General features: G+C 39.4%; 1 protein-coding gene across 1 annotated transcript in view; it reads right to left on the reverse strand.

Moving 5' to 3' along the window:
• Positions 1-25,338, reverse strand: part of b4galt2 (UDP-Gal:betaGlcNAc beta 1,4- galactosyltransferase, polypeptide 2) — a 142,654-nt gene that overhangs the window by 70,157 nt on the left and 47,159 nt on the right. Inside the window, exons 3-4 of the mRNA XM_034137204.1 lie at positions 4,719-4,837; positions 3,465-3,581 (exon numbers count right to left, since the gene is read on the reverse strand). Coding sequence (XP_033993095.1) covers positions 3,465-3,581; positions 4,719-4,837 — 236 coding nt within the window. The remainder of the gene's footprint in view (positions 1-3,464; positions 3,582-4,718; positions 4,838-25,338) is intronic.

Here is a 25,338-nt window from a genome sequence, read left to right on the forward strand (position 1 = left end):
TTTTATGATTCTTACAGAATTTGTGTTGCTGGGAAACCTCCATTTATTAAGGCCACTATATGATTTGCCACAAGTAAAAAGCTAACATTTCACCACAAAAGAGCTCCATCCCAGTCACATGGCTGTGCATCACCACAGCTAAGCTAAAGGCCAATTTGTGTTTTTGTAAGAAAGCAACATTTTGATGACACTTTGGACATTCATGATTGAGGTATTTACTGATGTAAATGATGTCACACGCAACTTTTCAGCCAAGACCAAGGCACCGTGAGACATCCCCGCTAGTTTTTTGATATCAGTTAATGTCAAATCTGGGTAGATTTGAGTATTTGAACCAAAGTAACAGCAAAAATGCAAAGTTAATTGGATACATTGTAATATGGGCTGATGCAAAGTTTTTGTTTTGTGTTGTTTTTTGAGAAACCACATTGCACACTTACTGTATTTTGCTAAGTCCTGAATACAGGCTCTAAAGTGAGTAGCATTTGTACTACCTAACTTTTCAGACTAATTGGGAAGAAGCATTTCCCCAGAGTTTAATTTTAATATACATTCTGGGTATAAAGGTGCCCCAGCAGTGCTCAGATTGTGGACTAATTGCAAAATTACATAATGATATATTAGATGAGCAACTGCTGAATACATTTTTTTAACCTCAAGATGTCCTTTCTTACCAATTAGCATAAAAATGAGATATATTACTGAGAAACCAAAAGTAATTTCCCACCCTTAAGCAGTAGCTGAAGAGTCCGTCCTTTTTGGAAACACTTTTTAGAGAGCGGGACTCTCAGTCATTATTACTTGCAGGGAAAGTTAAAGTAGAGGCCTCCAGCTGTGCTGTTAATATCTTTGGGTCAGTTCAAACTTATCGAAAATAGGAGGCAGAAATGACCCAACTAGACTTTAAAAGAGCACATGTACCTGCTTGAATGAATCTCTATGAAGTTCAAATTCATTTAAAAACAAAGAGGAGTAATTTCCACTTCAAACAAACCTCTAAATCATACAGTAGAGAGGAGTGAATGTGAGGCTGGCAGCGGAGCAGTATCTGTTTGAAGTGAAGGTCAAAGAGTTGAATATGAAACAGCAGCTCCACTGACGTCTCTGTAACTGTAAAAAAAGATTACCTCAAGGTGTGACTTTTGTTGGTAGGAAATATACAACACAATGAGTCTAGGGCAGCTTTGTTACTGTCTAAACTGTCATTCAGCTGGACTAAAGGCCCGGACACACCAATCTGACAACAAAGAACTGACACAGACGGACCCCGACTGTTGCGTCGCCTCACGTCTCCTGCGTCTTGGCCATGTGTCGCACTGGAACACACCGCAAAGACTTCAGCCGACGGCCAAGAAGCACGTACGAACTGCGCATGCGTGAGTGGCAATACTCTCCTTACCAGCAGGCGGCGGTAGTGTGTATTCGTCATTCAAAAGAGGCAACAACCGGAAGACAGACTGCGTGATACACCGAGAGAAGAAGAACAGACTGCGTGATATAAACAAACAACAAATAGCGTGTGCGTTCCATTTTCACTCTACAGCGAGAAGCTCATGGGGCTTTCCCGAACCTGTGTCGAGAGCTGGAGTTAAATGAATTCTCAGATTTGCCTTCTTAATAGGTTGTTTGGGTCCTTCACTTCCGTTTCGCTTCTCATGCACTGATTCGCTAAGCTGAACAGCCAATCAGAGTGATTTATTTTGCCGTTTCAACATGTTGAATCTGCGGGTTTTCGGCCGAAAAGGCGTCGGCCCGGCTGAAAAGACCCGACGGTGCGGGACACACCAATCTGAGAAGGGGGCGTGTCGACGCTCATCGTCGGCCTGACGCCCACCGACGCCGATAATCGGCCTGGTGTGTCCGTGCCTTAAGGATCGTGTACCAACACAGTCTATGATTTACTGGAAAAGGTACAAAAGCAACAAAAAAAATAGTTTTAGATGGTTCATCCATACTACAATGTTTTAAAGTCTTATTTCCTCCTGAAGCCCTGAACTAATTATTTGATGAATTTTAGTTACGCTTAATTTATGTTTATAGTTTAGCAGTTGGATATATTTGTATTATCTGCACTTCAATTTGCCTGGTTCTGCCTGGGAATTGCAGTTTCATGTTTTTGTTTACCATGTTTGAGCACTTTTGAAAGGGGCTGAATAAATATAGTTTACTTTTGTTATCGTCTTTTCACTTTTGTAAATCCTCTGAAGGTCAGATTGATAAGAGACATGTGAGAAACAGAAGTAAAATGAGCCAAACTACCTTGAGATAAGGATAAACTGAGAGTATAACAGTCTTGATGCAGTGATGGACATTTCATTGAGAGATGAGCCAAGCCCATTCTTGAAGGAATGAAAGGAAAAAGGCTCCGGATGTTTTGCCCACTCTAATACTCTCTCCACAAAACACACCCTCCCTAACAGCTTTACATTGGAGACAAAATGTGTGTTCATGTGTGTGTGTTTAAGTGTGAAGGCCAGAGAGTAAGACACTGGAACGTTGCCATATCAGGAGTTGAGCACAGCAGGGCAGGCAGAACCAAAGGTCTGTCCCACAGGGGGAGTTATTAAGGTGTTGCGCGAGACCCACAGGGAAGAGAAAGGGCAGAAAGGAGAGATCATTACCCATAATGTAGCAGAAGAAGAAGTCTCGCCCTTTGCAGCGTGAAAGACCCACATGCACTCTGATAACATTGCTTAGAGACGATATAGCTCAGTGTGCTTCTGCTGAGCGGAGTGCAGAGAAAGTAAATGTGTTGCTGATGTTCACTGCAGTTTGTTTTTGGTGTGAGAAAAATAAATGAAGACCAGTTAGGTATGAGAGAAGAGAAACAGCTGAACTGAAAACTGACTTGCAGTAATATAATTTTCACTGTTATGAATGAAATACCTGATGATGGCAATGCTTAGAACTAAGCTAATCTATTTCAGGTCAATGTATTGTCATTAGTAATTAGATCTTTCAACAAGATAGTCCTGAGCCTTAAACCGTTTGTCATAAACAAAAGGTCTTTGCCAGTAATTAGTATTGATCAGTTCAGTTTCCAGCTCTTAAATAACATTATTGTCAATTTCCACTTTGACTTTTTCTGAAAGCTCTGACTGCACTCCCACAAAAATGTTCCAAAACAAATGTGGAAGCCTCATGTCAGCCAAAAATCAAGTTCAACTATACCTTAATTTAAATGTCCACATATCTCCACATGAGTAAACAGAAAACGGATCCCTATAAAGTCCTTAACATTTACATTTTTTCCATCTTTGCGTTGGTTTGTGGACTTTTTGAGATGAGGGTTTTCACCCGTTTGCTTACTTGTGATTTGCAGAGTACTGTGAGTAGTTGAGGACGTTTTCTTTTTGGACAAATAAAAAAAGAACAAAACTTGAACAAGAATCTCTTTGACGCTATCATGAGGGTGCTGGTGTTACTTTACAGTTTAAATATGCAGCATATATCGCCTTATGTACCTGGTTGATGATGTAGATGCCGTAGTCGATCTTCTGCCGCCTGAGGATGGGGTGGAGGTAGTGGAGCCAGTACTTCAGGTGGTTTTCTCTGTGACGGAACGGGATGATGATGGCCACCTAAACACCAGGGACAGTTTGGGTTGGTTGCTTGTTTGCACTATAAAACATTTTCATCATTTGGAGAACCATTGAAATGCAAGAAGCTAAATAAATCAGTTCCGGTAAAGAAAAAGAAATGAGAATAATCAGTCAAGATGAATCATTTGAAACGTTTCTGTTAACTTGTAAACATGTACTTTTGTGTAGCACTTAAAAATGTTTGGCTCATTTGAAGCCAATGCACCAGCACTTAAAATGTTTTCACCTATCAAACACTAATGTACTTGCCGGATTCTTGCAGTTATATGTCGGATGTTCATGGTTGATTTCACTAATTTGAAGTCGCTTGAATAAAAGTGTTAGCTAAATTAAATGTAATGTACATGTATCATTCTGTGTTTATTTGATTATTAAGCTTAAATTAGTTTTGTTTCATCCGACGGTAAACTGTTCTGCACCAGGAAATCATTTCTGTAGAAATCTCCCGCTGCTTAATGTCACAGTAAAGTACATAAAGCTGGTTCTCATTCATTATGAATGAAGAAGCTCAAGGAAGCAGCTCTCGATGGCAGTGCAGATAAGAGACAGATTTGATGCCCTCCTCTATCTCTCTTTATTTTAAATGAGTCGTTCTCAGCTGTCCAAACAGTCCAAGGTTAAACTGTAATTTACCGTGTTGAGTTCATGCTCACGGTAATTTTGCACTCAGATGAAGACAGGCAGCAGATCGACCTTCGTTTCTGTATAGTTAGGCATTGTGATGGGTGACTGGTGTCATTATTACTGCTATGAAGCTCCTTGACCTCCGAGAAGTATCATGTGGAGAAGAGAGACTTACATGACTTGACTAGACTTATATAGATGACTATGCCGAAATATGAGAAATATACAAATATAACAATTACTTAGTAAGTGGACATTGTAGGGTAATTGTTTTATCTCCTGTATAGTTACTCAGTTTTTTATGTCCTCATATTTCTGACTCAAAGTTTGGATAGCCAATTTCATAACTTTTTCTATTCCATCATTTTGATTCAGTACCTCATAATTCTGAGCATACATTTTATAAAGACTTCTCTTTTTTAATAGTTATTTTCTTGGCAAAACGGGCTTTCATAATAAAATGTGTGGATATTCAGAGAGAGAGGAACAGACCTTCCATCTAGGCCGGCAGTCAGGCGGCGTGTAGCGCCCCCCCTCCGTCACGTTGGGGTTTTCCTTCTGCACTCGTTCCATCGTCATCTGGGAGCCGAACTCGATCAACAAACGGCCCACTGAGGAAACAAGGAAAGAGGGAAGAGTTAGTGAGATGAAGAGGATAACAGAGTACGCAGAGGATAAAGTGGAGAGAAGAAACAGAGGAGAAGAAAGTAGCGTGGGGGTGTAGGCAGTGAGGGACCGCTTTTAGCTTCAAAGCTATGCTGCACGTGTATCAAAACAATGTGTGCAGAAATAATGGTTTCAAGGGATACGCTTCGCTTAATGCAGCATTTAATATGGAAAACATATATTCCAACCAAATAAACAAAGACTTTGAAGTCACTAAGAGTAAACACAACACGAAAGGTAATTACGCTGCTCAGTCATGAAGGCCCTCCATATGTTATATCACCACAAATCTATCAGTCATTCCTTTGATTGCTGACGGATCAAATGCCATCAACGCGTGTGTATTTGTGTGCATGAGTTTGCGGGTTCAGACTAATTTAAGAAGAAGGGTTGTCTTTAAATCTCTGGCCCGCACAGTAAATACAGCCACTCGTTCAGGGAGCCGCGATCATTAAAATATACGAGCTGAGCTGGGCTCCAACCAAAGTCCTGCAACCATAACCCTCATTATAACACACCAGACTCTGAGTACTCCTTCTGTTGCAAGATGTCACTCATTAGTGCATGTTTTTCTTCAGCGGGAGTGTCAGAAAAATAACTCATTAGACAATTTACAAGGAGAAATACACATTACATGATGATTCCAACAAAAGAAAAGAATGTCATGTTGTGGAGGACACTTGTTCAAGGATGTTTGTACTTCATTACTACCAAGAAGGTACTCTACAACATGTAATGATAGTTGTATCTATGTTTATTGTTGTGTGTAATCAATCATACTGTATTGCCATGCTTCTAAGCAACATGATACTACAAATACTGGCGGGCAATGTTCTGTATTTTCAGTTGGTCTCAACAAATCCCATGAAAAAGAGAAAAACAAGCAATCAATGGATCCTGCTACAATCATTGTCAATGTATCCAAAGTAGGGCTGTCAAGTTAACGCGTTAATAACGCGTTAACGCAAAAAAAAATTAATGCCACTAATTATTTTAACGCGATTAACGCATGTGTATTTTTTGTCCTCGGCCGCCGTAGTTTCAGAGCGCATCGAGTGTAAAATACCATCGACAAGCTGATGCTGACAGCCCCGCTCCTGCCGCCCGCTTGTGGCAGACCACACTTCCACGCTCACTGGCAGGCCCGGACTGGCCATCGGGAGGACCGGGAGGGAGTGTGTATGTGTGGCGCGACTCGCGCGAGCGAGGCACACCTACGTGTTGTTGTTAGCATCTGGTGCTAGCTAGCTGCGCTAACGGATATAAGGAGCTGTTTCAATGACATTTCGCCGACAACTGCGCCGAGCACTTGACTTTATGCAGGTAGCCAGACAGTGGGACATTGTACGAAAAGTCAGCGCAACATTATTGCAGCGTCCAGGCAGCTCCCATTCGAGCATATATGCCTTGAGCTGCACATAGCTCAACGATCCATCACAGTGTCTATATATATATATACACACACACACACACACACACACACACACACACACACACACACACACACACACACACACACACACACACACACACACACACACACACACACACACACACACACACACACACACACACACACACACACACACACACACACAGTATTATTGTATGAGAGAAGTTCCAGGTTGAATTGAGACGAATATTTGTAATGTTCAGGTTGTTGTGTTTAATATTCATGAGAATATTTGTCATTGTTCAAATGATAATAAACAAACATATAAAGCATATTTGTCCACTCATATGTTGATAAGAGTATTAAAAACTTGAAAGATATCCCTCTAAGGTACATTTAGAACAGATAAAAAATGTGCGATTAATTTGCGATTAATCGCGATTAACTATGGACTATCATGCGATTAATCGCGATTAAATATTTTAATCGACTGACAGCCCTAATCCAAAGCAATAATGGCATGTTGTGTGATTTATTTTAAATCAGTCTTACATACACAATTCTGCTGCTTTAGATACTCACTAGAGACTTGAGTATCAATCCGCGACTTAAAATAGTCCTCAAGAAAAACTGAAACAGGGCCCAGTCTGCTCTCATTGGTTAGCTAGCCGGCTCTGGTGATTGGTCAACCACTAAAATAAGTCCCTCCCCTTAGCCTATCACGCACAATGTATCTGAGCGCTAGCCGTTACATAGTAATGTCACTGGATTACAGAAGAAAACAAAAGAGTCCAATTGATGCGTTGTGGGAGAGAAACTCCCTCTGGAGGGAACTTTGGGATTTCAACCTTTGCAGACCATTTACATGAACAGAAACCTATATAACACACTACAGGAAAGGGAAAACCCCAAATGCACAATAGGATCCCTTAAAGCAACCGCCATTACAAATATTCTGTTTCTATTGATATACAGATCATGTATTTATTGTGTTGAAGTACTGAGTATGAGAGTACTGAACTACAGCGAGAGAGAGCAAACCACTTAGCATGCATGTATTATCTTCGTGTTGAGAGGTCTCCTCCAATCAACGCTGCACAGGCGAGGAGCCTGATCGATGGCAACAAGGTTACATGTTTATAACACACTTCTTCATCTAACCCTCAAGAGCTGAATGCAGATAGAGTCAACAGCCTCTTCCCCTGACCACTTCTGTCCATCACCCTCCACTCCACTCCACTCCACTCTCACACACACTCTTCCTTCCTCACACTAATGACACTAGCGTTCAGAGAGGCGACTATCAAAACACATAATCAGCATTAAAATCTAACACGCCACGAATGAGCAAGTGTGAAGGAAATGTTAAGTGTTAATAAACTGATAAAAATGCAACATATTCAAGGCATAGAATAATTTAAACTTGAATAATTTAATTATAATTTTAAGGAATAGTCATCATTGCCGACATTTGCCAAGAGAGAGGAATGATACCAATTTCAAGTTTCAGTACTGAGCTAAAACATAGCGCTTTGCCTAGCACACAGATTGGAAGCAGGGGAAAACAGCCAGCTTGGCTTCGTCGAAAAAGTGAAAACACATTCTTACATAACCAGCACCTGTAAAAACCACTCAGATATGCATAACCTTTTACGATAAGCTGTACACAAACAGAACAAACTGGGGTTTTATGAGGAGTTATGTGCTGGAAAGTGTTCTAAGCTAAAACTTCCAGGAGTTGTGTTAACCATGAGAAAACCAGCAGAGACGTTTCATAGAAGTTGGATATATAAACTGTTTTTCAAGATAGCTACATCTACAGCACATAGGAAAACCCTAAGAGGTATTTGTTCTTTATTTCTGTGCTAGCTGTTTCCCCCTACAGTCTTTGAGCTAAGCTAAGCTAATCACCCTCTGTCTCCAGCTCTGTATTTAATGCAAAGACAAGATACTGCTTCCATTTTTCTCATCTTTTCAGCAAGACAGATATAACTATTTCCCCAAAATGATTAACTACTAAACTAAACTAAACAAAACTAAACTAAACAAATTGTTGTTTTTGTTATGCATTTACCACCAACACACTTCGACAAATACGATGCTATTTGGCAGCAGACATAGTTTGTCGTGTAGGATATAAACAACAGGAACTCGATTTTGTGGTTGCCTAAAGTTTGCAAAAAGGACAACAAATGATGAGCAGCACAAGAACTGACACGCGTCACTCTCACTGCTTAATTGGCGTAGCTCATCTCAAACGCATGTTGACGTTTTGATATAAATACACAATGACAGGTAGGAGGTCAGAAAGTTCCCAAGTAGTCCGGTGACGTGAGTCAAGGATCTTTTTTAAATAAACAGTGACATCATCCTGTTTGACTCTCACACAGAAGAGATGAATAATACAAAGAGTGTGTGAGAGACACAGGGAGGAATAGTGTGTCTTAGGGCTGTGCGATTATGGCAAAAATCATAATCACGATTATTTTGGTCAATAATTGATATCACGATTATTAAATACGATTATTCATTGACTTTGAAAACATCCATTTATTGAACTTTAAAACAAATACAAATAATAATTTGAACAGTATCTTATAACTGTTGATTACCCTGAACGTATAATTCAACTGAAAAACTTTAAATAAATAATATCAAAATAATAAATACCAATAAACAAGATCAACAAATATTTTGGAGCGCACTTCCAAAAGCTACTAATCATATATAAATATGATAAATACAAATAAATTAGACCAAAATAAATTAGATCAAATATGTTGCAGTGCACTGTCACAACCTAGCAAAGCAAAATAATTGTTTTATTCGATTATGTTGTTTTCGTAATTGTGGCAGGCCAAAATCGTAATTGCAATTAAAATACGATTAATTGCACAGCCCTAGTGTGTCTAAAGAAAATGGAAAATAAGGGTTTGAGCTATTGTTTGTGGAGGAACAAGTGATAAAATACTGTTGTAATGTGTGGAAGTAGTGGTGCAATTATCTCACACACACACATAATATATCTCATGCTTATCTATTTGGTGATATTACAGTAATACATTATAATCACGCCGCCTGATCGCTCTATGGGGGGGGACCCACTGCACTTTGGGGGATACATCACTGCTTTGTCTGAAAGTAATATACACACACATTCTGTATACACACAAAACAATAATACACCATAATAATTAACCAGTTCTCTGAGCTATTAGGTTTGTAGCAAATGTAGCATCACAGTACACTGAGAGCAGACCTGAGGCAGATCTTGCAGAAACAGTAAGAAGAGAAAAATGAAAGCAATCGAGTGTTATTGTTGGTTTTGAAGGGTTTCTATGACAACTTCAGATTGTAGTGCATCTGTTTCTCTCTCCTCCTGTCTTAGTTTGTTTAACCTTCTCACCACAAAACTCGAAAGGACACTGAAATATTGAGGAAAACGTTCACACTTCCCCCTCCCTTCCCACATCACATTCACTCTCTCTCAGGCCACTGCTCCTAAAGCTGAGATCTTTGTGGAGGTTTTAACGGTTTCACCTGGTTTCTGAAAAAAATACATACTTGAACCAAAACACAGGACCAAATTACATTCAGTCTTATCTGCTTTGGGTCGGGCCCTATTCTATTGCCACAGATATGGGTGAATTGTGGTGCAGCGGGTAGATATGGGGGTAAATAAGGGTCCACCAATCAGAGGGTTAGCAGCTCGATCCCAACCCTTGCAGTCAACATGTTGGGGGTTCAGTTGGATTATGGGTAAGTTTTGACAAAAAGAAGAATTTGTGGAATAAAAAAGGTGGCTGCATTGGTTTACAGAAGTGCAATACATCATCTGTGGAGAAGCTTTTTGGAACAATTACTTTTACATAATTAACAACTACGAGACATCAAGACAACTATACGTATTCATTGATTTCAAACACTATTCATTAGCCAACAGTTTCCACCGTATTTAAAGGGGGGAAATATTAATCGTCTAGTTAAATACTGTATTAACAAACTTTGAAATGATGTCTTTAGTCAGTGATTGCAATCGAATCTTCAATTTCTCACCACTATTCCATTTCCATCCACAGGAACTACATGCTAAATTAACGGCTACACAAAGTCTTCCTTTGATGACTTTATTTTTCTCTTGTGAAGTCTGAGTCTGTGAACATAACACCATGACTTGCCGAGTCCTTACAGAGCCGCTGGTCAGGCCATCTGACCGCATAGACCTCTCAACAGGCTGGCTGTTAATCAGCAGTCCTGTCCTGAGACTTTCTGTGCCTTCATGTTACTTAAGTGACAACTGAAGCAGTGCCAGGGTAAGATTTTACGGAACAAGTTTATAATTGAGTTTGGTTCTTTGGCTTCCGGATTTAAAAAAAAGAGAGAAAGGAGAAAAAGAAGAGGGAGGGAGAGACTGTTCGCCTCGTCCTGCCTCCCACTGACACAGACTCTCTGACAAAAGAGACTTTCAGCTCTTTGAATCTTATTAGTCCGTCCACTCGCCGCTTCTCCTCCCATTCTCTCTCTTTCAATCATTTACAAGTGCCACAACCAACTGTGGACTGTAATTGCTATTCTTCCAGCAACGGGGGGGGGGGGAAGAAAGAGATTCAGGCAGAGAAAGAAAAGGAGATATGATGGAAGTAGGAAATAAGAAGAAAGAACATGTGTGTGAAAGGGAAAAGTAAAGTATATAAGTCAGGCAACTTTGTGCACAGTTTAGTTTCAGCCCTTTTATTCAAGATGTTTCTCCTTGTTTATTCCTGTAGGTCTATTCTCTGAAAGTGGCTAAGCTATGTGTTCATGTTTCTGCATGTAAGTGTGTGTGTTTGTATGTGTGTGTGTTCGTGTGAATTTACTGGATCAGAGGATTAATGGTATTTAGGAATCTCTTCGACATGCAACACATACAGTCATCCGTTTGTGAGTGTGTATTTATGCATACCAATCAGTTTGTGTGTGTGTGTGCGTGTGTGTGTGTGTGTGTGTGTGTGGGCTGGAAAGGAAGAGATAAGGGTTAAAGCTGGTGCATTCACAGCTCTCACATACAAGCAAGCACAAAAGGTTGCCAAGAACGTTGCGATATTCACAAACTGACAGCTTTGTTGTCACAAACCATGTTGCTGTAAAATGGAACCAAGACGACAAAAGGAAACATGAACGTTATGAAAAGGATAATGTGAAATGGGTCGGTTACTGGATAAAAAAAAGGTTGCTGACAAGATTTTCCTTGAGAGCACAACAGGAAGAATTTCAGGCCAACTGGATTTTTCAAACACTGAATGATGACCTTGACAAGAAAGCTGTTGAAATTGTACTCTCTGTTAGTTTGCAGTGAAATAAACAAACATCTTAAAGGTTTCCTGAATGCCAAGTCATGTCAACCTACAGAGATATTATGGCATACACTGCAAACAAGTCAAGAGGCAGGAAACAAAGAGCTGCCAAGAGTATCATTTTGAACGTGCTGTTCAAATAATCTATCTGTGTTTGAATTATACATTTTGTTTCATTCCTGCTATCTTTTCCTTAGCAACATCGGTAGAAACAAATGTTTTTAGTAGTGTTAAGAGCCGCCCGCCAAACTAAACTGATACAAAACTAAAAAAGACTATTCCTTAACTTTGCCACAAAATCAACCAACAAGATTGTAAATCATCAGGAGAGTCCAGTGTTTCTACAGTATGTTCAATAAAAGAGGGGGGAAATTACTTTGAGAGCCAGCAACTTGATCTATGTTGCATTGCTATCAACAAGTCAGTAATGGCAGCAATATACAGGCATGGCCAAAGAAAAAACAAGAGTGGCGGAGTGGCGCAGCGGGCTGTGCGTTTGATCATCAGATCAAGGGGGCGTTGGGGAACTCCAGTTCGAAACCCGCTCCCGCCGCCCCTGCGTCAGGCCGTTGTGTCCTTGGGCAAGACACTTCACCCGAATTTGCTCCTGTGGGTATTGTCCACAGTACATGTATGATATTAATGTGTACTTGTAAAGCGCCTTGATGACTTTGAGGTGTGAAGATGGGCGGTGTGGCGCAGTGGGCTGTGCATTGATCATCAGATCAAGGGGGCGAAACCCGCCGATGCGTCTGTAAAGCCGTTGTGTCCTTGGGCAAGACACTTCACCTGAATTTGCTCCTGTGGGTATTGTCCACAGTACATGACCGTTACATGTATGTGTATCTGTAAAGCGCTTTGGGTCATGGAAAAAGCGCTATAATAAATATAAGGAATTATTATTATTATGAAAAAGATTGAGAGCTTATTGCGTTATTAGAAAACGTTTTTTTAAACTATTTTCTTCTTGTATTTACTATTTACTAGCACTATATTTGTCTGTTTATCTGTGTTTTGTGTTGCACTGTTGGAGAAGCCTGTGACACAAGATTGTAATTGACATAACTACACTGTAGCTATGTTCGTTTGACAAATAAAGAACCTTGAACCTTGAAGTGTTTTTGAACGGGACCGTGGCGAACAAGGATGCTTGCAGCCAAGTAGAGTATTTTTCTCTGGTGTAATGTACAACAAACATCCTGTGTGAAAACAAACAAGCCTTGACATAAAAATGTATTTAATTAGTGTGAATTGCAAGCTGATGAAAGCAATTAAAGCATGAAACTCTTGAGATACAAGCACTGATTCTGGGGAAGAAATGCTTTAGAGTACTCTTGTCAGCATTCACCGGAGTACTAGTCGATTTCCTATTCAATAATGTTGTGGATCATTAAACAAACAAGCAAAAGAAAAAACATTTAATGGCCCGAATCCACATGCACAGTATGTTCACCAAAGTGTTTTATTTCTGAGACGGAAGACATTGGAAGAGTGGGGGGCATGAAACAGATGGAGAATGCATGAAACAACAACATTGTATCCTAGCATGAAACTAGGGTGTGAAAGGGAGACAAAGATAGCGTAAGAAAGAACGAGAGGAAGAAAGAAGGAAGAGTGATATGTGAGAATGAACAGACAATAATGAAAGAAAGGAGAGGAATGAAACTGCTGAACAGAAGGAGGAAGAAAACAACGGAAACAAGAAGCAAAGGGGGGGGGGGGGGGGGGGGGGGGGGGGGGGGTTGATGGATACAGATTCGATGGCAACATTACAGCAGCAACAAAGGTGTTATGTCACAACTGCTTTGTACCACAGGCTGTCAACTATTGATATATCCAGATAAATATGTAATGATGTAACATTAAAACTGTTATAAGTGTAGTCTATGAATTCATACATTTAACATATTCAAAAAACAACCTTTCTGTTAAGAACTTGATGTACAGTAAGACTTTTTAAAACCTTGTTAATACCACAGAGAATTAAATGTAATCCCTTTTTCATTATAGTGACTGGCCAAAGCATAAAAGTACGATGGAAAGCCAGCAGGAAAGATCTGCTCTGGAGTTATTTTTTAAAATATTTATATCACACCTTTAAATACCTGTTATAAACAATTAAATGAACATGAACTGGACCCTGATAAATGGATGACAGTTGAATGAATAAGTGCAGCTGCCTGGGATGGATAATACAACTGGGACGCACCAACATTTTCAAATGTTACACCTAGTGGTTTTAAGATTTATTAGCATTAACTTTTCAAGGAAAGGCTTTAGATAATTTTCTTTTACTAGAGAATTATACATACAGTGTGCAAAACCAGTATAAATGTATATGTGTACATGCAGTATGTTATTAGTATGTAGTGTGAAGGAGGAAAATGAAGCTATAAACTTTCACTGGGAAATAAGAATCAGGGAGAAAAAAATAAAAACTTGTGTTGTTTTTAATCACATGGACTGTTTTTCAGTTGGTAATTATGTGAACGTAATCCTTGATTAACATCATCCTATTAATCTGGAATAATCTATTCCAAGTAATCTAGGGACAGCAAAGCTGTGTTGGGTACTGGCTCTACCATCCGTGCAAATGTGAGTGTATTTCCCTAGATGCTGTTTTTGGCGTGATTTGGGCTGTTCTCCCTATTACATGATATCAAATCGGCATGACTGGCATTTGAGACGACACACGCATGCCAGCATGTCTGTGTGTAGGCATGTGTGCATGTGTGTGTGTTTTTGGCGGTCCAGCTACAGGTCTCACTGCCACTGTCCAGCTGGCACAATGATGTAGTAGTACACACACACACACACACACACACACACACACACACACACACACACACACACACACACACACACACACACACACACACACACACACACACACACACACACACACACACACACACACACACACACACACACACACACACACACACACACACACACACACACACACACACACACACCACACACACACACACACACACACACACACACACACACACACACACACACACACACACACACACACACACACACACACACACACACACACACACACACACACACACACACACACACACACACACACACACACACACACTTCTCGGAAGAATCAGTATCCTGAATGAGACGTAGCCAAGCCGAGAAGACTCCAAGGTCGTCGTGATGCTGTCATCTGAGAGCAGTGTGTCTCGGTGTGGTCAGACAGGAAACGGTGCTGGCTTCAGGGTGCCAGAGGATTACAATGTAGACTCAACGTGTCATGCTGCCAGGACACTTCAGCAAGGAAAACACTAGAAAATATTCATTACTGCTCCAGACCTAAAGTCATATTTCTAAAGAAGGAAGTAGCAAGAGTGAATTTTAACAGTATATGTTATTGAATCATGTAACATTGTATATAATATCAGGAACTGAACTGGTTATCTTTGAACTTTACTCATGTTTAAGGCAACATTATTTTAGGTAACTGCTTTGCAGCTCATACAGGCTAACATTAAGCCTAAACCTCATACAGGCTAATGCATAGCTGCAGGATACAATGTGAGCTATGTTAGCAGCTTTGTCATAAAAGCTGACTTTTAACACAAGATAAACTTCCATAATGTTAACGGCTAGCGTTTTCTTTTATCATAAAGGCTAATGCTAAGCTAATGTGTAATGTTAAAAACTATATTGACTAAGACTATTGTTAGTTAGTAACTTGGTCCATCATTAAGGCTAAAGTGTTTGATGTCGTACTGTATTTAAATAAACTTAAGGACAACCTATTTTAGAGACAATTCGGCTATAGTCACAATACAGTCTCAACATGTTTTTTTAGCCGACGCCACAAGATCAATGTGAACTACTGGATCAAATGTACAGCCTTCATATTTTCAAAAGAACAGGTTAAGGGGATTTGATAAATTGGGGGCAGCTAGTGAAAAGACTGAATTGGGAAGAGCTTTCAGTCAGAGTTAATAGCAAACAGGGTGCCAGTGGAGGGACGTAATCATTTGAGTAATATGGTTTCTAATTACAGTAGCTGGAGATGTGATGAGGAGGATAAGTGATACTCAAAACATAAGGAGTAACAGTTATACAGAGGGATGAATGTAAAAGCAAAAGTGAATGAATGGCATTATACTGTATTAATGAAGATGAATTGTAGTTTATGTATCAAATGCTATTATAAATGTATCTAAATCCTCAACGGAGCATATTTCTTCATGAATCAGCACTGAAACAGAAAAAACAGCTTAATATGACCTCTGTAAGTTCCTACAGCTCATTGTTGAATTGCTCTCTTCCAATTACTGTATAGTGGGAGTAACATTAATGACTGTGAGGGTAAAGTGCAGGCAGTATGGTTTAATTTCAGAGCCTTGAAGCTACAAGATATGAACAGAAAAGTGTTTTTCAACCCAGCACCATATGGCTTATTTTTTAGTTTTGTTTCTTAGCTTGATTAGGGAAACAAGCAAATAAGTCATCCATGCCTTTAAAAAAAGAAAAGAAAGCTACACTAGCGGCAGCAGCAGCATAATGAATCCAAAGCAGCCTCGATAGGTCAGACCTTTCTGTAGACAGTGAAACACCAAAATTATAATATAGGCGCAACACTGATTTACAAATGAATCCGTAAGAAAAATAAGGCTTAGAACAGATAAGACAAAAAGACATAAGACACCTACTGTATGTCATACCCGCTGTTCTGCACTTTACAAAACTTGTCAGCTAACGCTAAAATCTATACGGAAATCTGAAAAAGAAGATTTTCATTAGCTCCAAGGAAAATGCAAATCATCTGGCGGTGCTGATCTATTTATCCGACTGTCTACACACCAGATGAGATTGGTGATGGGATACTTATGCAGAATTTTGATAGGCTGCATTTGCTGACCCTACTGTAGCTGACAATGTGGGTGGCTTCACTTAAACTACAGCTGTTTGAGTTCGATCTGCATTTCAATAACATGCAGTGTTAGTACTCTTACCTTATTGAAAGTTGGGAAAGTTTTCTCGAAGTAACTTACAAATAAGGTCAAATCTAAGTCAAACTAGATACTGTAGAACAATATATGGGTGATAACAAATGAGGATAATAATGTAAATGTTTTTAATTACAAAGCCTAATCTTATTTCACTAAAAGTTGCCAGTTATTCCATTGTTTAAAGGTGATGATCTGTGTTGCTCTAATAACTATAGACCCATATTTTGACATGAAGCTATTGTTTGTATATTGATCTAATGTTTTCTATCAAATTTGGATTTTTTTACATTATATATACGGAGGCTCCAAATAAGCCCAGTTGTTTTCTACCTTTTCCTGCACTGTTTATCATTTATTATCTGTAACGATTGTGCAAAACAATAAAATACAAAAAGAAAATGCAATTATCCCGGTCTAAAATTAGGATTTTACAGACTAAACAAAAGTATTGTATGTTAAGGATCAACTTTAAAAAAAAAAATCACATTGGCAGACATGCGGATTCAGAAAATATCAATCTCTGGAATCTTATCACGCAATTGCAATAATAGTCAAAATAATCATAATGAGTTATTATTTAAATGTGCAGCACTCAATAACAGCATGAAAAGAAACAAGGTAATTCTCTTCTCTCTAATGGGGAGGAAACAAAGAGAATAATGCGTTTAAATGAGTAGTTTAGTCCCAACAGAAAATGTTATTAAACAGAGCTGCAGGTAAGACGGAGCACAACACAGAACGATAAAGCAGCAGAAACAGAAAGAATGGATGACACACCCTGAGGTACGGAGGAGAGTGCACGCTGTTAGAGGGACGGAGCGAGAGAGAGAGAGACAGAGATGCTTTCAATCTCTGCAGCTGCTGGCTGGTTCGGACTTCCCCACACCTGAGGTCTCTCCTCTCCCCATTTATAAACCTGACTTCAAAGATAAAACATGCTTTTCTTCTGAATCTCTTATTCATTGACTTCAGCTGCAGCATACCTTAATACGTTAATGATTTATGCTCGGAGCTGTTTAATAAGCACTCAACAGCTGTATAAAAGTCGTTGTTTCATTCGACCTCACAGCACAATAGGACTCTTGTTTCTTTGCAGTGGCGCTGCGTTTGTATTCAAATGTGAACTCTTCTGTTGTGTCATTGGAAAGGAAATCGTATAACAAATACATTTCTACATTTACTTTTCACAACAACATGTTTCCAGGCATGGAAATCACTGTTTTCATTCCTTGAGCAGCTGCTTCTGTGTCCTGCAACTGAATGTGACTTTAACCTGCAAACAAGCAACACAGACACTCAAAACAAGAAAGGAAGTGGACTTTAGAGTTTGCCTACACCAAAACAGACGTGTATGATGTGTTAGGGCTGCCAGATAATAGAAAGAAACTGACATATATCGTTTTTTCAACCAAATCTTTCATTTTGTCTCTTCTTCACTCATTTTGAGGCTATCAAACAGCCAGCAGGACTTGCTTCTGTTGTTGGATTAAATGAGTGTGATTGGTGGATAGCTGTGCATTCAGAGACTTCCTATAAACTCAATAACAACAATAGCTGTGTATCCAACAAGCCTCAAATCAAAGTCAATGATTTTGAATCCAGACTTTTAGATTAGTCATGGAAAATGAAAAGGTACAAGTGTTTCATTTGTAGCTTTACGTGTTAGAGTTAATCAACTTGACATTGCACTTCTTGTGATGTGACTTTGATTATTATTGCACAGGCACATATTGCAATCTTGATGCTGAAACTATATATTGTGCAGCCTTTTGATGTTCACAGTAAAATCATATATTAGTACCACCACACACACCCTTCACAGCTTGTGTGTGTGTACATGTCTGCAGCCAATGATGATATGTTTCTTTAGAAATGAGAACAGACAGCAAGCTGTGATTCTACTCAGTTTTGAGAGAACAAACACCCAATTCAATTACAGACACACACACACAACAAAGAGCAAAGCGCTCAATAACGATATATCATAGCCTTCATAACAAATCAGCTCTTTTCACCTCTTGTTCTTGTATGTTGTGCCCCGAAACGACAGCATAGATTCAACAGAAATAAATACAACCTTGAAAACATGCCAGGGGAATCCAATTCGACGACCTTCTACATTGCCTCTTACACAATGTCAAGGAGGAAACCGGCAATAAACAGATAACTAATGTAACAGTAGGAATGCAGTAAAAGTAAAGAGAGAAAGAGATAGTCTTACTGTATATTTCCATATTTCACATTTAACAATGAAATAAAATGTGAAATTGACATGTCCTCAGCTGCTCCAGCATTCTCAATGAATGGAAAATAGAAAAGCAGTAGATAGTAGAACATATGTCAAGAAGTCGCAGTAAAAGTATATTATTCAGCATGAATGATGTTGGGTAATTAGTTTGAAAGCTGAGCAAACGCCCACACAATCCACTCCCACTCCAACATTAAAAGCAATCATTTTGATTCTTGGTCTCTTGCTGCTCTTGATTTGAACATAATTAATAAATTGTCAAATTGCTTAACTGACTGCAGACTGCTTAATAGGACTGCAATCCTTTTAATGTATGTTTTGCCAAAAGTCTAGGTGCATTTCATAAACTGACAACTGAGTGTAAAAGTTACGTTTTGATATTAATGTGGCCTCACGTCAGGCTGCAATGTGTTTTGCTAGTGTCATGCTGCTGTAACATGACATAACATATCAATCTAACACTTACAATACATATGCTGAGGTGTACTAGTGTCTGTTAATATTTGAAGCAACTTTTCTTTTTTGAGAACTGGACAACATGTTGCACTCAAATATCATAAAACAATTATTGTTTGCAAGGTTATATTCCACTTATAAACGCTGGAGGGACGACGACGAGGAGGAGGCCAAAGGAAGAAAGAAAATAATGCCCTGAGAGAAAGATATCAAGATAGACAGACGGACAAAGTAAAGATGGAAGAGAGGAAGACAAATGAATGGACAGGAGACAGAGGAGACAGGCAGAGATAGAGGATGAGGAGAGAGGAAGGACAGAAGGCTTCTTTTGTTTCCTCTCCATCAGCAGCTGTCCTCTCCTCTCTGTTCAACATGCTCTCTCATCTCCAGCCACGCTGAGACAAAGACCGAGAGGAGAGGAGGTAACTGATCATCACCCAGCTTCTCTCCTGTCAGTGGAGACCTGAGTGAGCAGCAGATACCCCAATGTTGTTATGTCAATGTTACAGTGGACCAGTCAAACATGATCCACATGTAATAGGGAAAAGGTCCTCCTGTATTTCATGCATTCAAAGATACTACATAGGAACTGTTGCTGGTTTGAAACTGCACATGTGGACAGGAGGAATAGAATATCGCAACAGTTTACAGATACATTGATTCATTATGTGACTAAAAGATTACCTTTGTAGACAAAATAAATGAGTTGTACTGTACTTCCGTTCGAGCATCAACAGTACCTTTTAGCCATATGGGAGCTGCTGTAAACACAACACTAAAATAATATTGGCATATATCACACAGTTCATTTAACTCCCCTTTTGAATGGAGAGTTGAATTGAATGGCCGCAAACCGAATAAAGTTTAAATTAGGGCTGCTCAATTAATCATATTTTAATCGCAATTACGATTATGGCTTGCAACGATTACGAAAACAACGTAATCGAAATAAAACGATTTTTTTTTTTTTATGACTTTTTTTTTTTTTTTTCAAATTAATTTTTTTGGTTTTTCAGTTGAATTATACTTAAAGTTCAGGGTAATCAACTGTTAAAAACATACTGTTCACATTTTTTTTCTCCAATAAATGTATGTTTTCAAAGTAAATGGATAGTCGTTTTAAATAATCGTGATATCAATTATTGACCCAAATAATCGAGATTATGATTTTTGCCATAATCGAGCAGCCCTAGTTTAAATAAGTATTAATTTCCTCCTCTGTACTGCATCCCTACTTTGTAATGCTGGCTGATAAGTTGGGTGAATTTTTGAATAATATATCTTGACCCATAAACCAGAGAAATGATTGTGAATATATTTGGAAGCCATGTCTGAAATATTTATTATGATTGTGCTGCGGCAACGTTAGAGAACAGGAAGACGAGGTGAAGACAGGAGGAGACAAGAGAGTAAGAAAGAGTTAAATATGAGGAGGAGACAAGAGGAGAGGAAAGGAGAGGAGAGGAGAGGAGAGGAGAGGAGAGGAGAGGAGAGGAGAGGAGAGGAGAGGAGAAGAGAGGGGAGGAGAGGAGAGGAAAAGATAGGAAAGGAGAGAGGAAAAGAAAGGAAAGGAAAGGAAAGTGAAGGAAATGAAAGGATAGAAGAGGAGAAAAGAGGGGAGGAAAGGAGAGGAAAGGAAAGTATGAGAAGAGGGGAGGAAAGGAGAGTGGTCAATAAACTGTCAGCACATTTTTGGTAAACTCAAATGGTTCTGCCTCTGTGCTGCGAGCTACAGAGACAGCTCTCTGGCCTGTGTTGTTTGCACAAAACTCTCATTCAGATTCACAGAGTGAGGGTTTGTTTATCTGGGACTCTACCACTCTTGTTTCTTCTCTTTCCCCTCTCATGATTTTGATGAATTATTAATACTGTTTCTTGTATTTTATTCTCTCCAATACTCTGTGAATGCATTACAGCATTTTGAGGCATAATGCCGTTTTTGCTGTTGAAAGACAGACAGACTTAACTATAGTATACATTTCGATATACAATGTTTTCGAATAAACTACAAGTGATACATAATTGTCAGCCAGCATCGACGAATTACAAGCTTTGTATTGAAACATATTTTGCTCACGTTGGACTTTAAGGACAGGTCAGCTGGGGATTGAAAGACAAAAAGAGTGTCCATTGTTGTGGGGATTATGTCAGGCAGTAGGAAGGAGTATTTGAATGTGATGAATTGCCAGACATTTGCTGACGCAGGTGTTATGGGGCCGATATTCAAATGGCAGCCTGACACAAAAAGCAGCTGGAATACATCATGATGTCTAAGTCCTGCAAAAACATTGTTTCACCACAGCTTCCTGTTATCTTTTTACAGTATTTCTACTCATTTTCAACACTGAATCTTCATCTTAAAAGAGGCCCTGTTCTGCTTTTTGTGGTTCCCTCCAGAGGTAGTGTCTCTCTCACACACTCCCCCCCCCCCCCCCCTGTCTGAAATCCCTTGACTGGACTCCTTTGTGTACTTCTGTTACACTTGCGCTTCTATTGGCTAGCGCTCCAACACTTTGTATCTGATAAACTAAGGGGCGGGACATCTCTAAGCGGTTGACCAATCACAACAGAAAAAGAGCAGTATGAGAAAAGCAGTATGAGAAAAATAAAGAACTGTTGAACATTAGAGCTGTACAAACTGTACAACATATATGCAGCTGCAACTCAGGGGTCTCATCAATTCATGAACAATTAGCAGTGAAACATCTGCATACGAGTTGGAAATGTAACTACCGATGCGAAAACAAACTACAAAACCAAAGTGGGCGGTTTGAGGAAAACAGATGCCAGACATGCGAAGAGGTTGGGAAAGGGGCATCACTCTTTGTCTGCTAAGCCATGCAAACAGGGAACACAGACTGTTTATGACAGCACAAGCACCACATTAGCATAGCCTGAGCTCTGCTAGACTTGATAAGCTGTGTGGCAGACGCATCACCGATGATGGATGGGTGGAGGGATGGGAAATGAGACTGGCAGCCAGGGAAATGAAGGCAAAAGGGAATTAGAAAGAGTCAAACATGCAGGGGAAGATTGAGTGAAAGTGACAAGATGAAAACAAATCGAACAGCGGGATTTAAAAAACAATTAGTGATAATTTGCAACATAAACGTATTACGTTTTTTCTTTACTGAACCTCTTTGCAAAACAGTACCAATGACCTGTTCTGATTTTCTCTCTCTATGTCTCTCTGCAATGCTAAGTGAAACAAGTACACCTATTCAATAATGCTGGATAATATGGAACAAAGAAAACATTTCATTTTTTTATATTTTTCACAAACATTCTTAAACGTGCAAATATTTGTATCTGATGCTTAAACAATGCAAAACAGTTGTTAATACTATGAAATATTATAATACAGGTTTGAACAATATTGAACTCGTCTGTCTGGAATACTGTGAGGTATTGGCAGTATAAGGCAGTGCTTCCTTGGCTACATTTGTATTTATTTTCCTTACTGGATTGTTTTATTAAAACTATTTGAGAGAACGGACAAGCAGAAAAAGGTTTTGATAATATAGGCCCAAATTTTCTTGGGCAGGTCAAGTCTCAGGTTATGTCAATTCAAGTCAAGTCAAGGCTATAGTGAACGCAAGTCAAGTCCCAAGTTAAGCTAAGTCACAAGTCTTTCATTTCCAAGTTGCTTTACTGGACGTATTTGTATCATTTCCTGTAGTTATGATGTGTAAGTAAGATTTAATCATCTTACAGCAATCACATCTAATTCTTCGTTTGCCTCCAAGAGCTGTCAAGGCGTTTCGACTCAACAGTTTAACAACTTTTCATTTATTTATTTTGGAGCTAAATTGCATTTCAGAACTGCATCCAACTGGATACTTTCCTGCCAGAGATACTGGCAGAAGTGACAGCTTTATCACAGAGACAATCTGGCTGTGGGATTCCATTGACCGGCTGCAAGGATCTCATCCAACAGCAGAGTCTCTGGCGTTCATATTCGTTCTGCTACTTCATTTAAAAAAAGGAAAATAAATCACACTCAAGAGATAAATTGTTACGCTGATTCTGCAGATCCGTGATGGTAGAGCTGTTTTCTGGAGGTCAAGGTTTTATCACAATCTCAAAAGGAATCCACAGAGAAAGAGCTTTTTTATGTTTTCTGTTGCATCAACGATCAGAAATGAAAGTCTTGGACACTCTCCATGAATAAATGCTCAACTTGTGTCGCACTTTAATTGAATTGAGTACAATGAATGCAGCTCCAAGACTAAATACAGTTGAACTCACTGGTCACAACTCTTCTGTTAAATATGTTAAGGTGAACAGACTAGCAGTTTTCATTACATTACATTACATTTCATTTAGCTGACGCTTTTATCCAAAGCGATTTACAATTACCAATTACAGGGACATTCTCCCTGGATTAACTAAGGACTAAGTGCCTTACTCAAGGGCACACTAGTGGTGGTGTTCCAGGCGGGATTTGAACTCACAACCTTCCGATCTTCAGCCCACCTCACTATCCATTAGACCACCACTACCCATTCATGCTCTCTAGTTTTAGATAGATCCCTGTGAGAAGATCATCAGTTTACACGAAGCCATGATCACCATGACAGAAACTCATCCAAGGAAAATCCAGAGTGAGTGCTGCTTCATTGCAGGGTAATAACATCATTGATGGATTCAGCTGATTTAAACTTCAGTTACCGAGAGAGTATAAATAAATTCCGTCTCTTGACAGGAATGAAAAGCCAAAGAGCTTCAACTCTTACCATCCTGCATTTCATGAATTTATGTATAACTTTGAGGGAGAAAGTCAGATGAAGTAGCTTTTAACTTTTTCAGAGTTGCTCATTTCAGATGCCGGTACTGTACACAAATAGAAGAATCAGATGAATTACATCTGCATCTGATTACAGTCAAATGAGTTATGTCGAGTCAAACACAGGAATACAATATCTAACCAGCCCCGAAAATACTTCAATATCAAGTGGTGGAATGAAGCTACAGACATTAAGCCAAGTATTTTAGTTGACTACCAAATTGAAGTACTTGTACTCTACTGCAACTTTCTACATTTACACCACAGAGGGAAATGTTGTTCTTATTTCCCAACCGTTTGAGTTTGTTACTTTAGCAATTTTGGAAACAACACAAATGAACAGAGCCTGTACATCCAACTACCCCACAGAAGACAGCACGGTTGAAAACAAATAACAAAAATGGACAAAAAATTCTTGAAAACCATTTTGATTAGTATAAGTTTGAGCTTTTAAGCATAAAATCACAACATTTCATGGTGGCTCATTGTGACTAACTTATGGAGAATGAATGACCGCCTGTAGTTCCCACAGCTCTACAGAGTATTTGACCTTCTCTCAGTCATTGTTTTGGTTTTCTTGCCACCAACATAAATGTTTTAATTGAGGCGCCGTTTACACGAGGAGAAAACTGCTTGTATCTGCATAGTTTCGCGTGCGTATAGCCCTATTATTTACACGAGGCCGATAGAAACTGACCCCACAAACAATAACGGGTCCCAAGGTGGATAGATTTGCAAACGAAATGCTCTGGGGGGTCAACCGAGTCCGTGTAATCACCTCTATACGAATATTTCCTGAAAAAATAACGATAGCCCCACCTCTCCCCACCTCTCCTGCTCACTGCTGTAGCAACTATCAAAAATAGCTGTGTTAATTAAACGCACAAGGGGTTCTTGAATGAAATAATATTATAAAAGGCAAACCAGAATTGTTAACGCCCAATATACTCCTTAAACAAAATAAACAGAGTCAGATTTCATGCATTGATCCATTATATTGACAAAGGAGGATCTCACCCGGTGTTTGTAGAGAATATCTCTCTTTCTGAGCCGTCCTCTCCACGGAGACGTGCTTCTTGGTCGGGATGCAATATCCACAGATTCGGTTTCTTTCAGTTTCTTTCAGTTTCAGTTTCAGTTTCGGGGCTTAAACAGAAGGGTAGCCATGGCAACATTGCAGCGGGGCTGCTCGGGTTGCTCTTCTTCGCGGCTTTTGGTGTATTTTGGCGGAAGTTACAGCGC

Source organism: Trematomus bernacchii, unplaced genomic scaffold, assembly GCF_902827165.1.
Source record: "Trematomus bernacchii unplaced genomic scaffold, fTreBer1.1, whole genome shotgun sequence".
Lineage (NCBI taxonomy): Eukaryota > Metazoa > Chordata > Actinopteri > Perciformes > Nototheniidae > Trematomus > Trematomus bernacchii.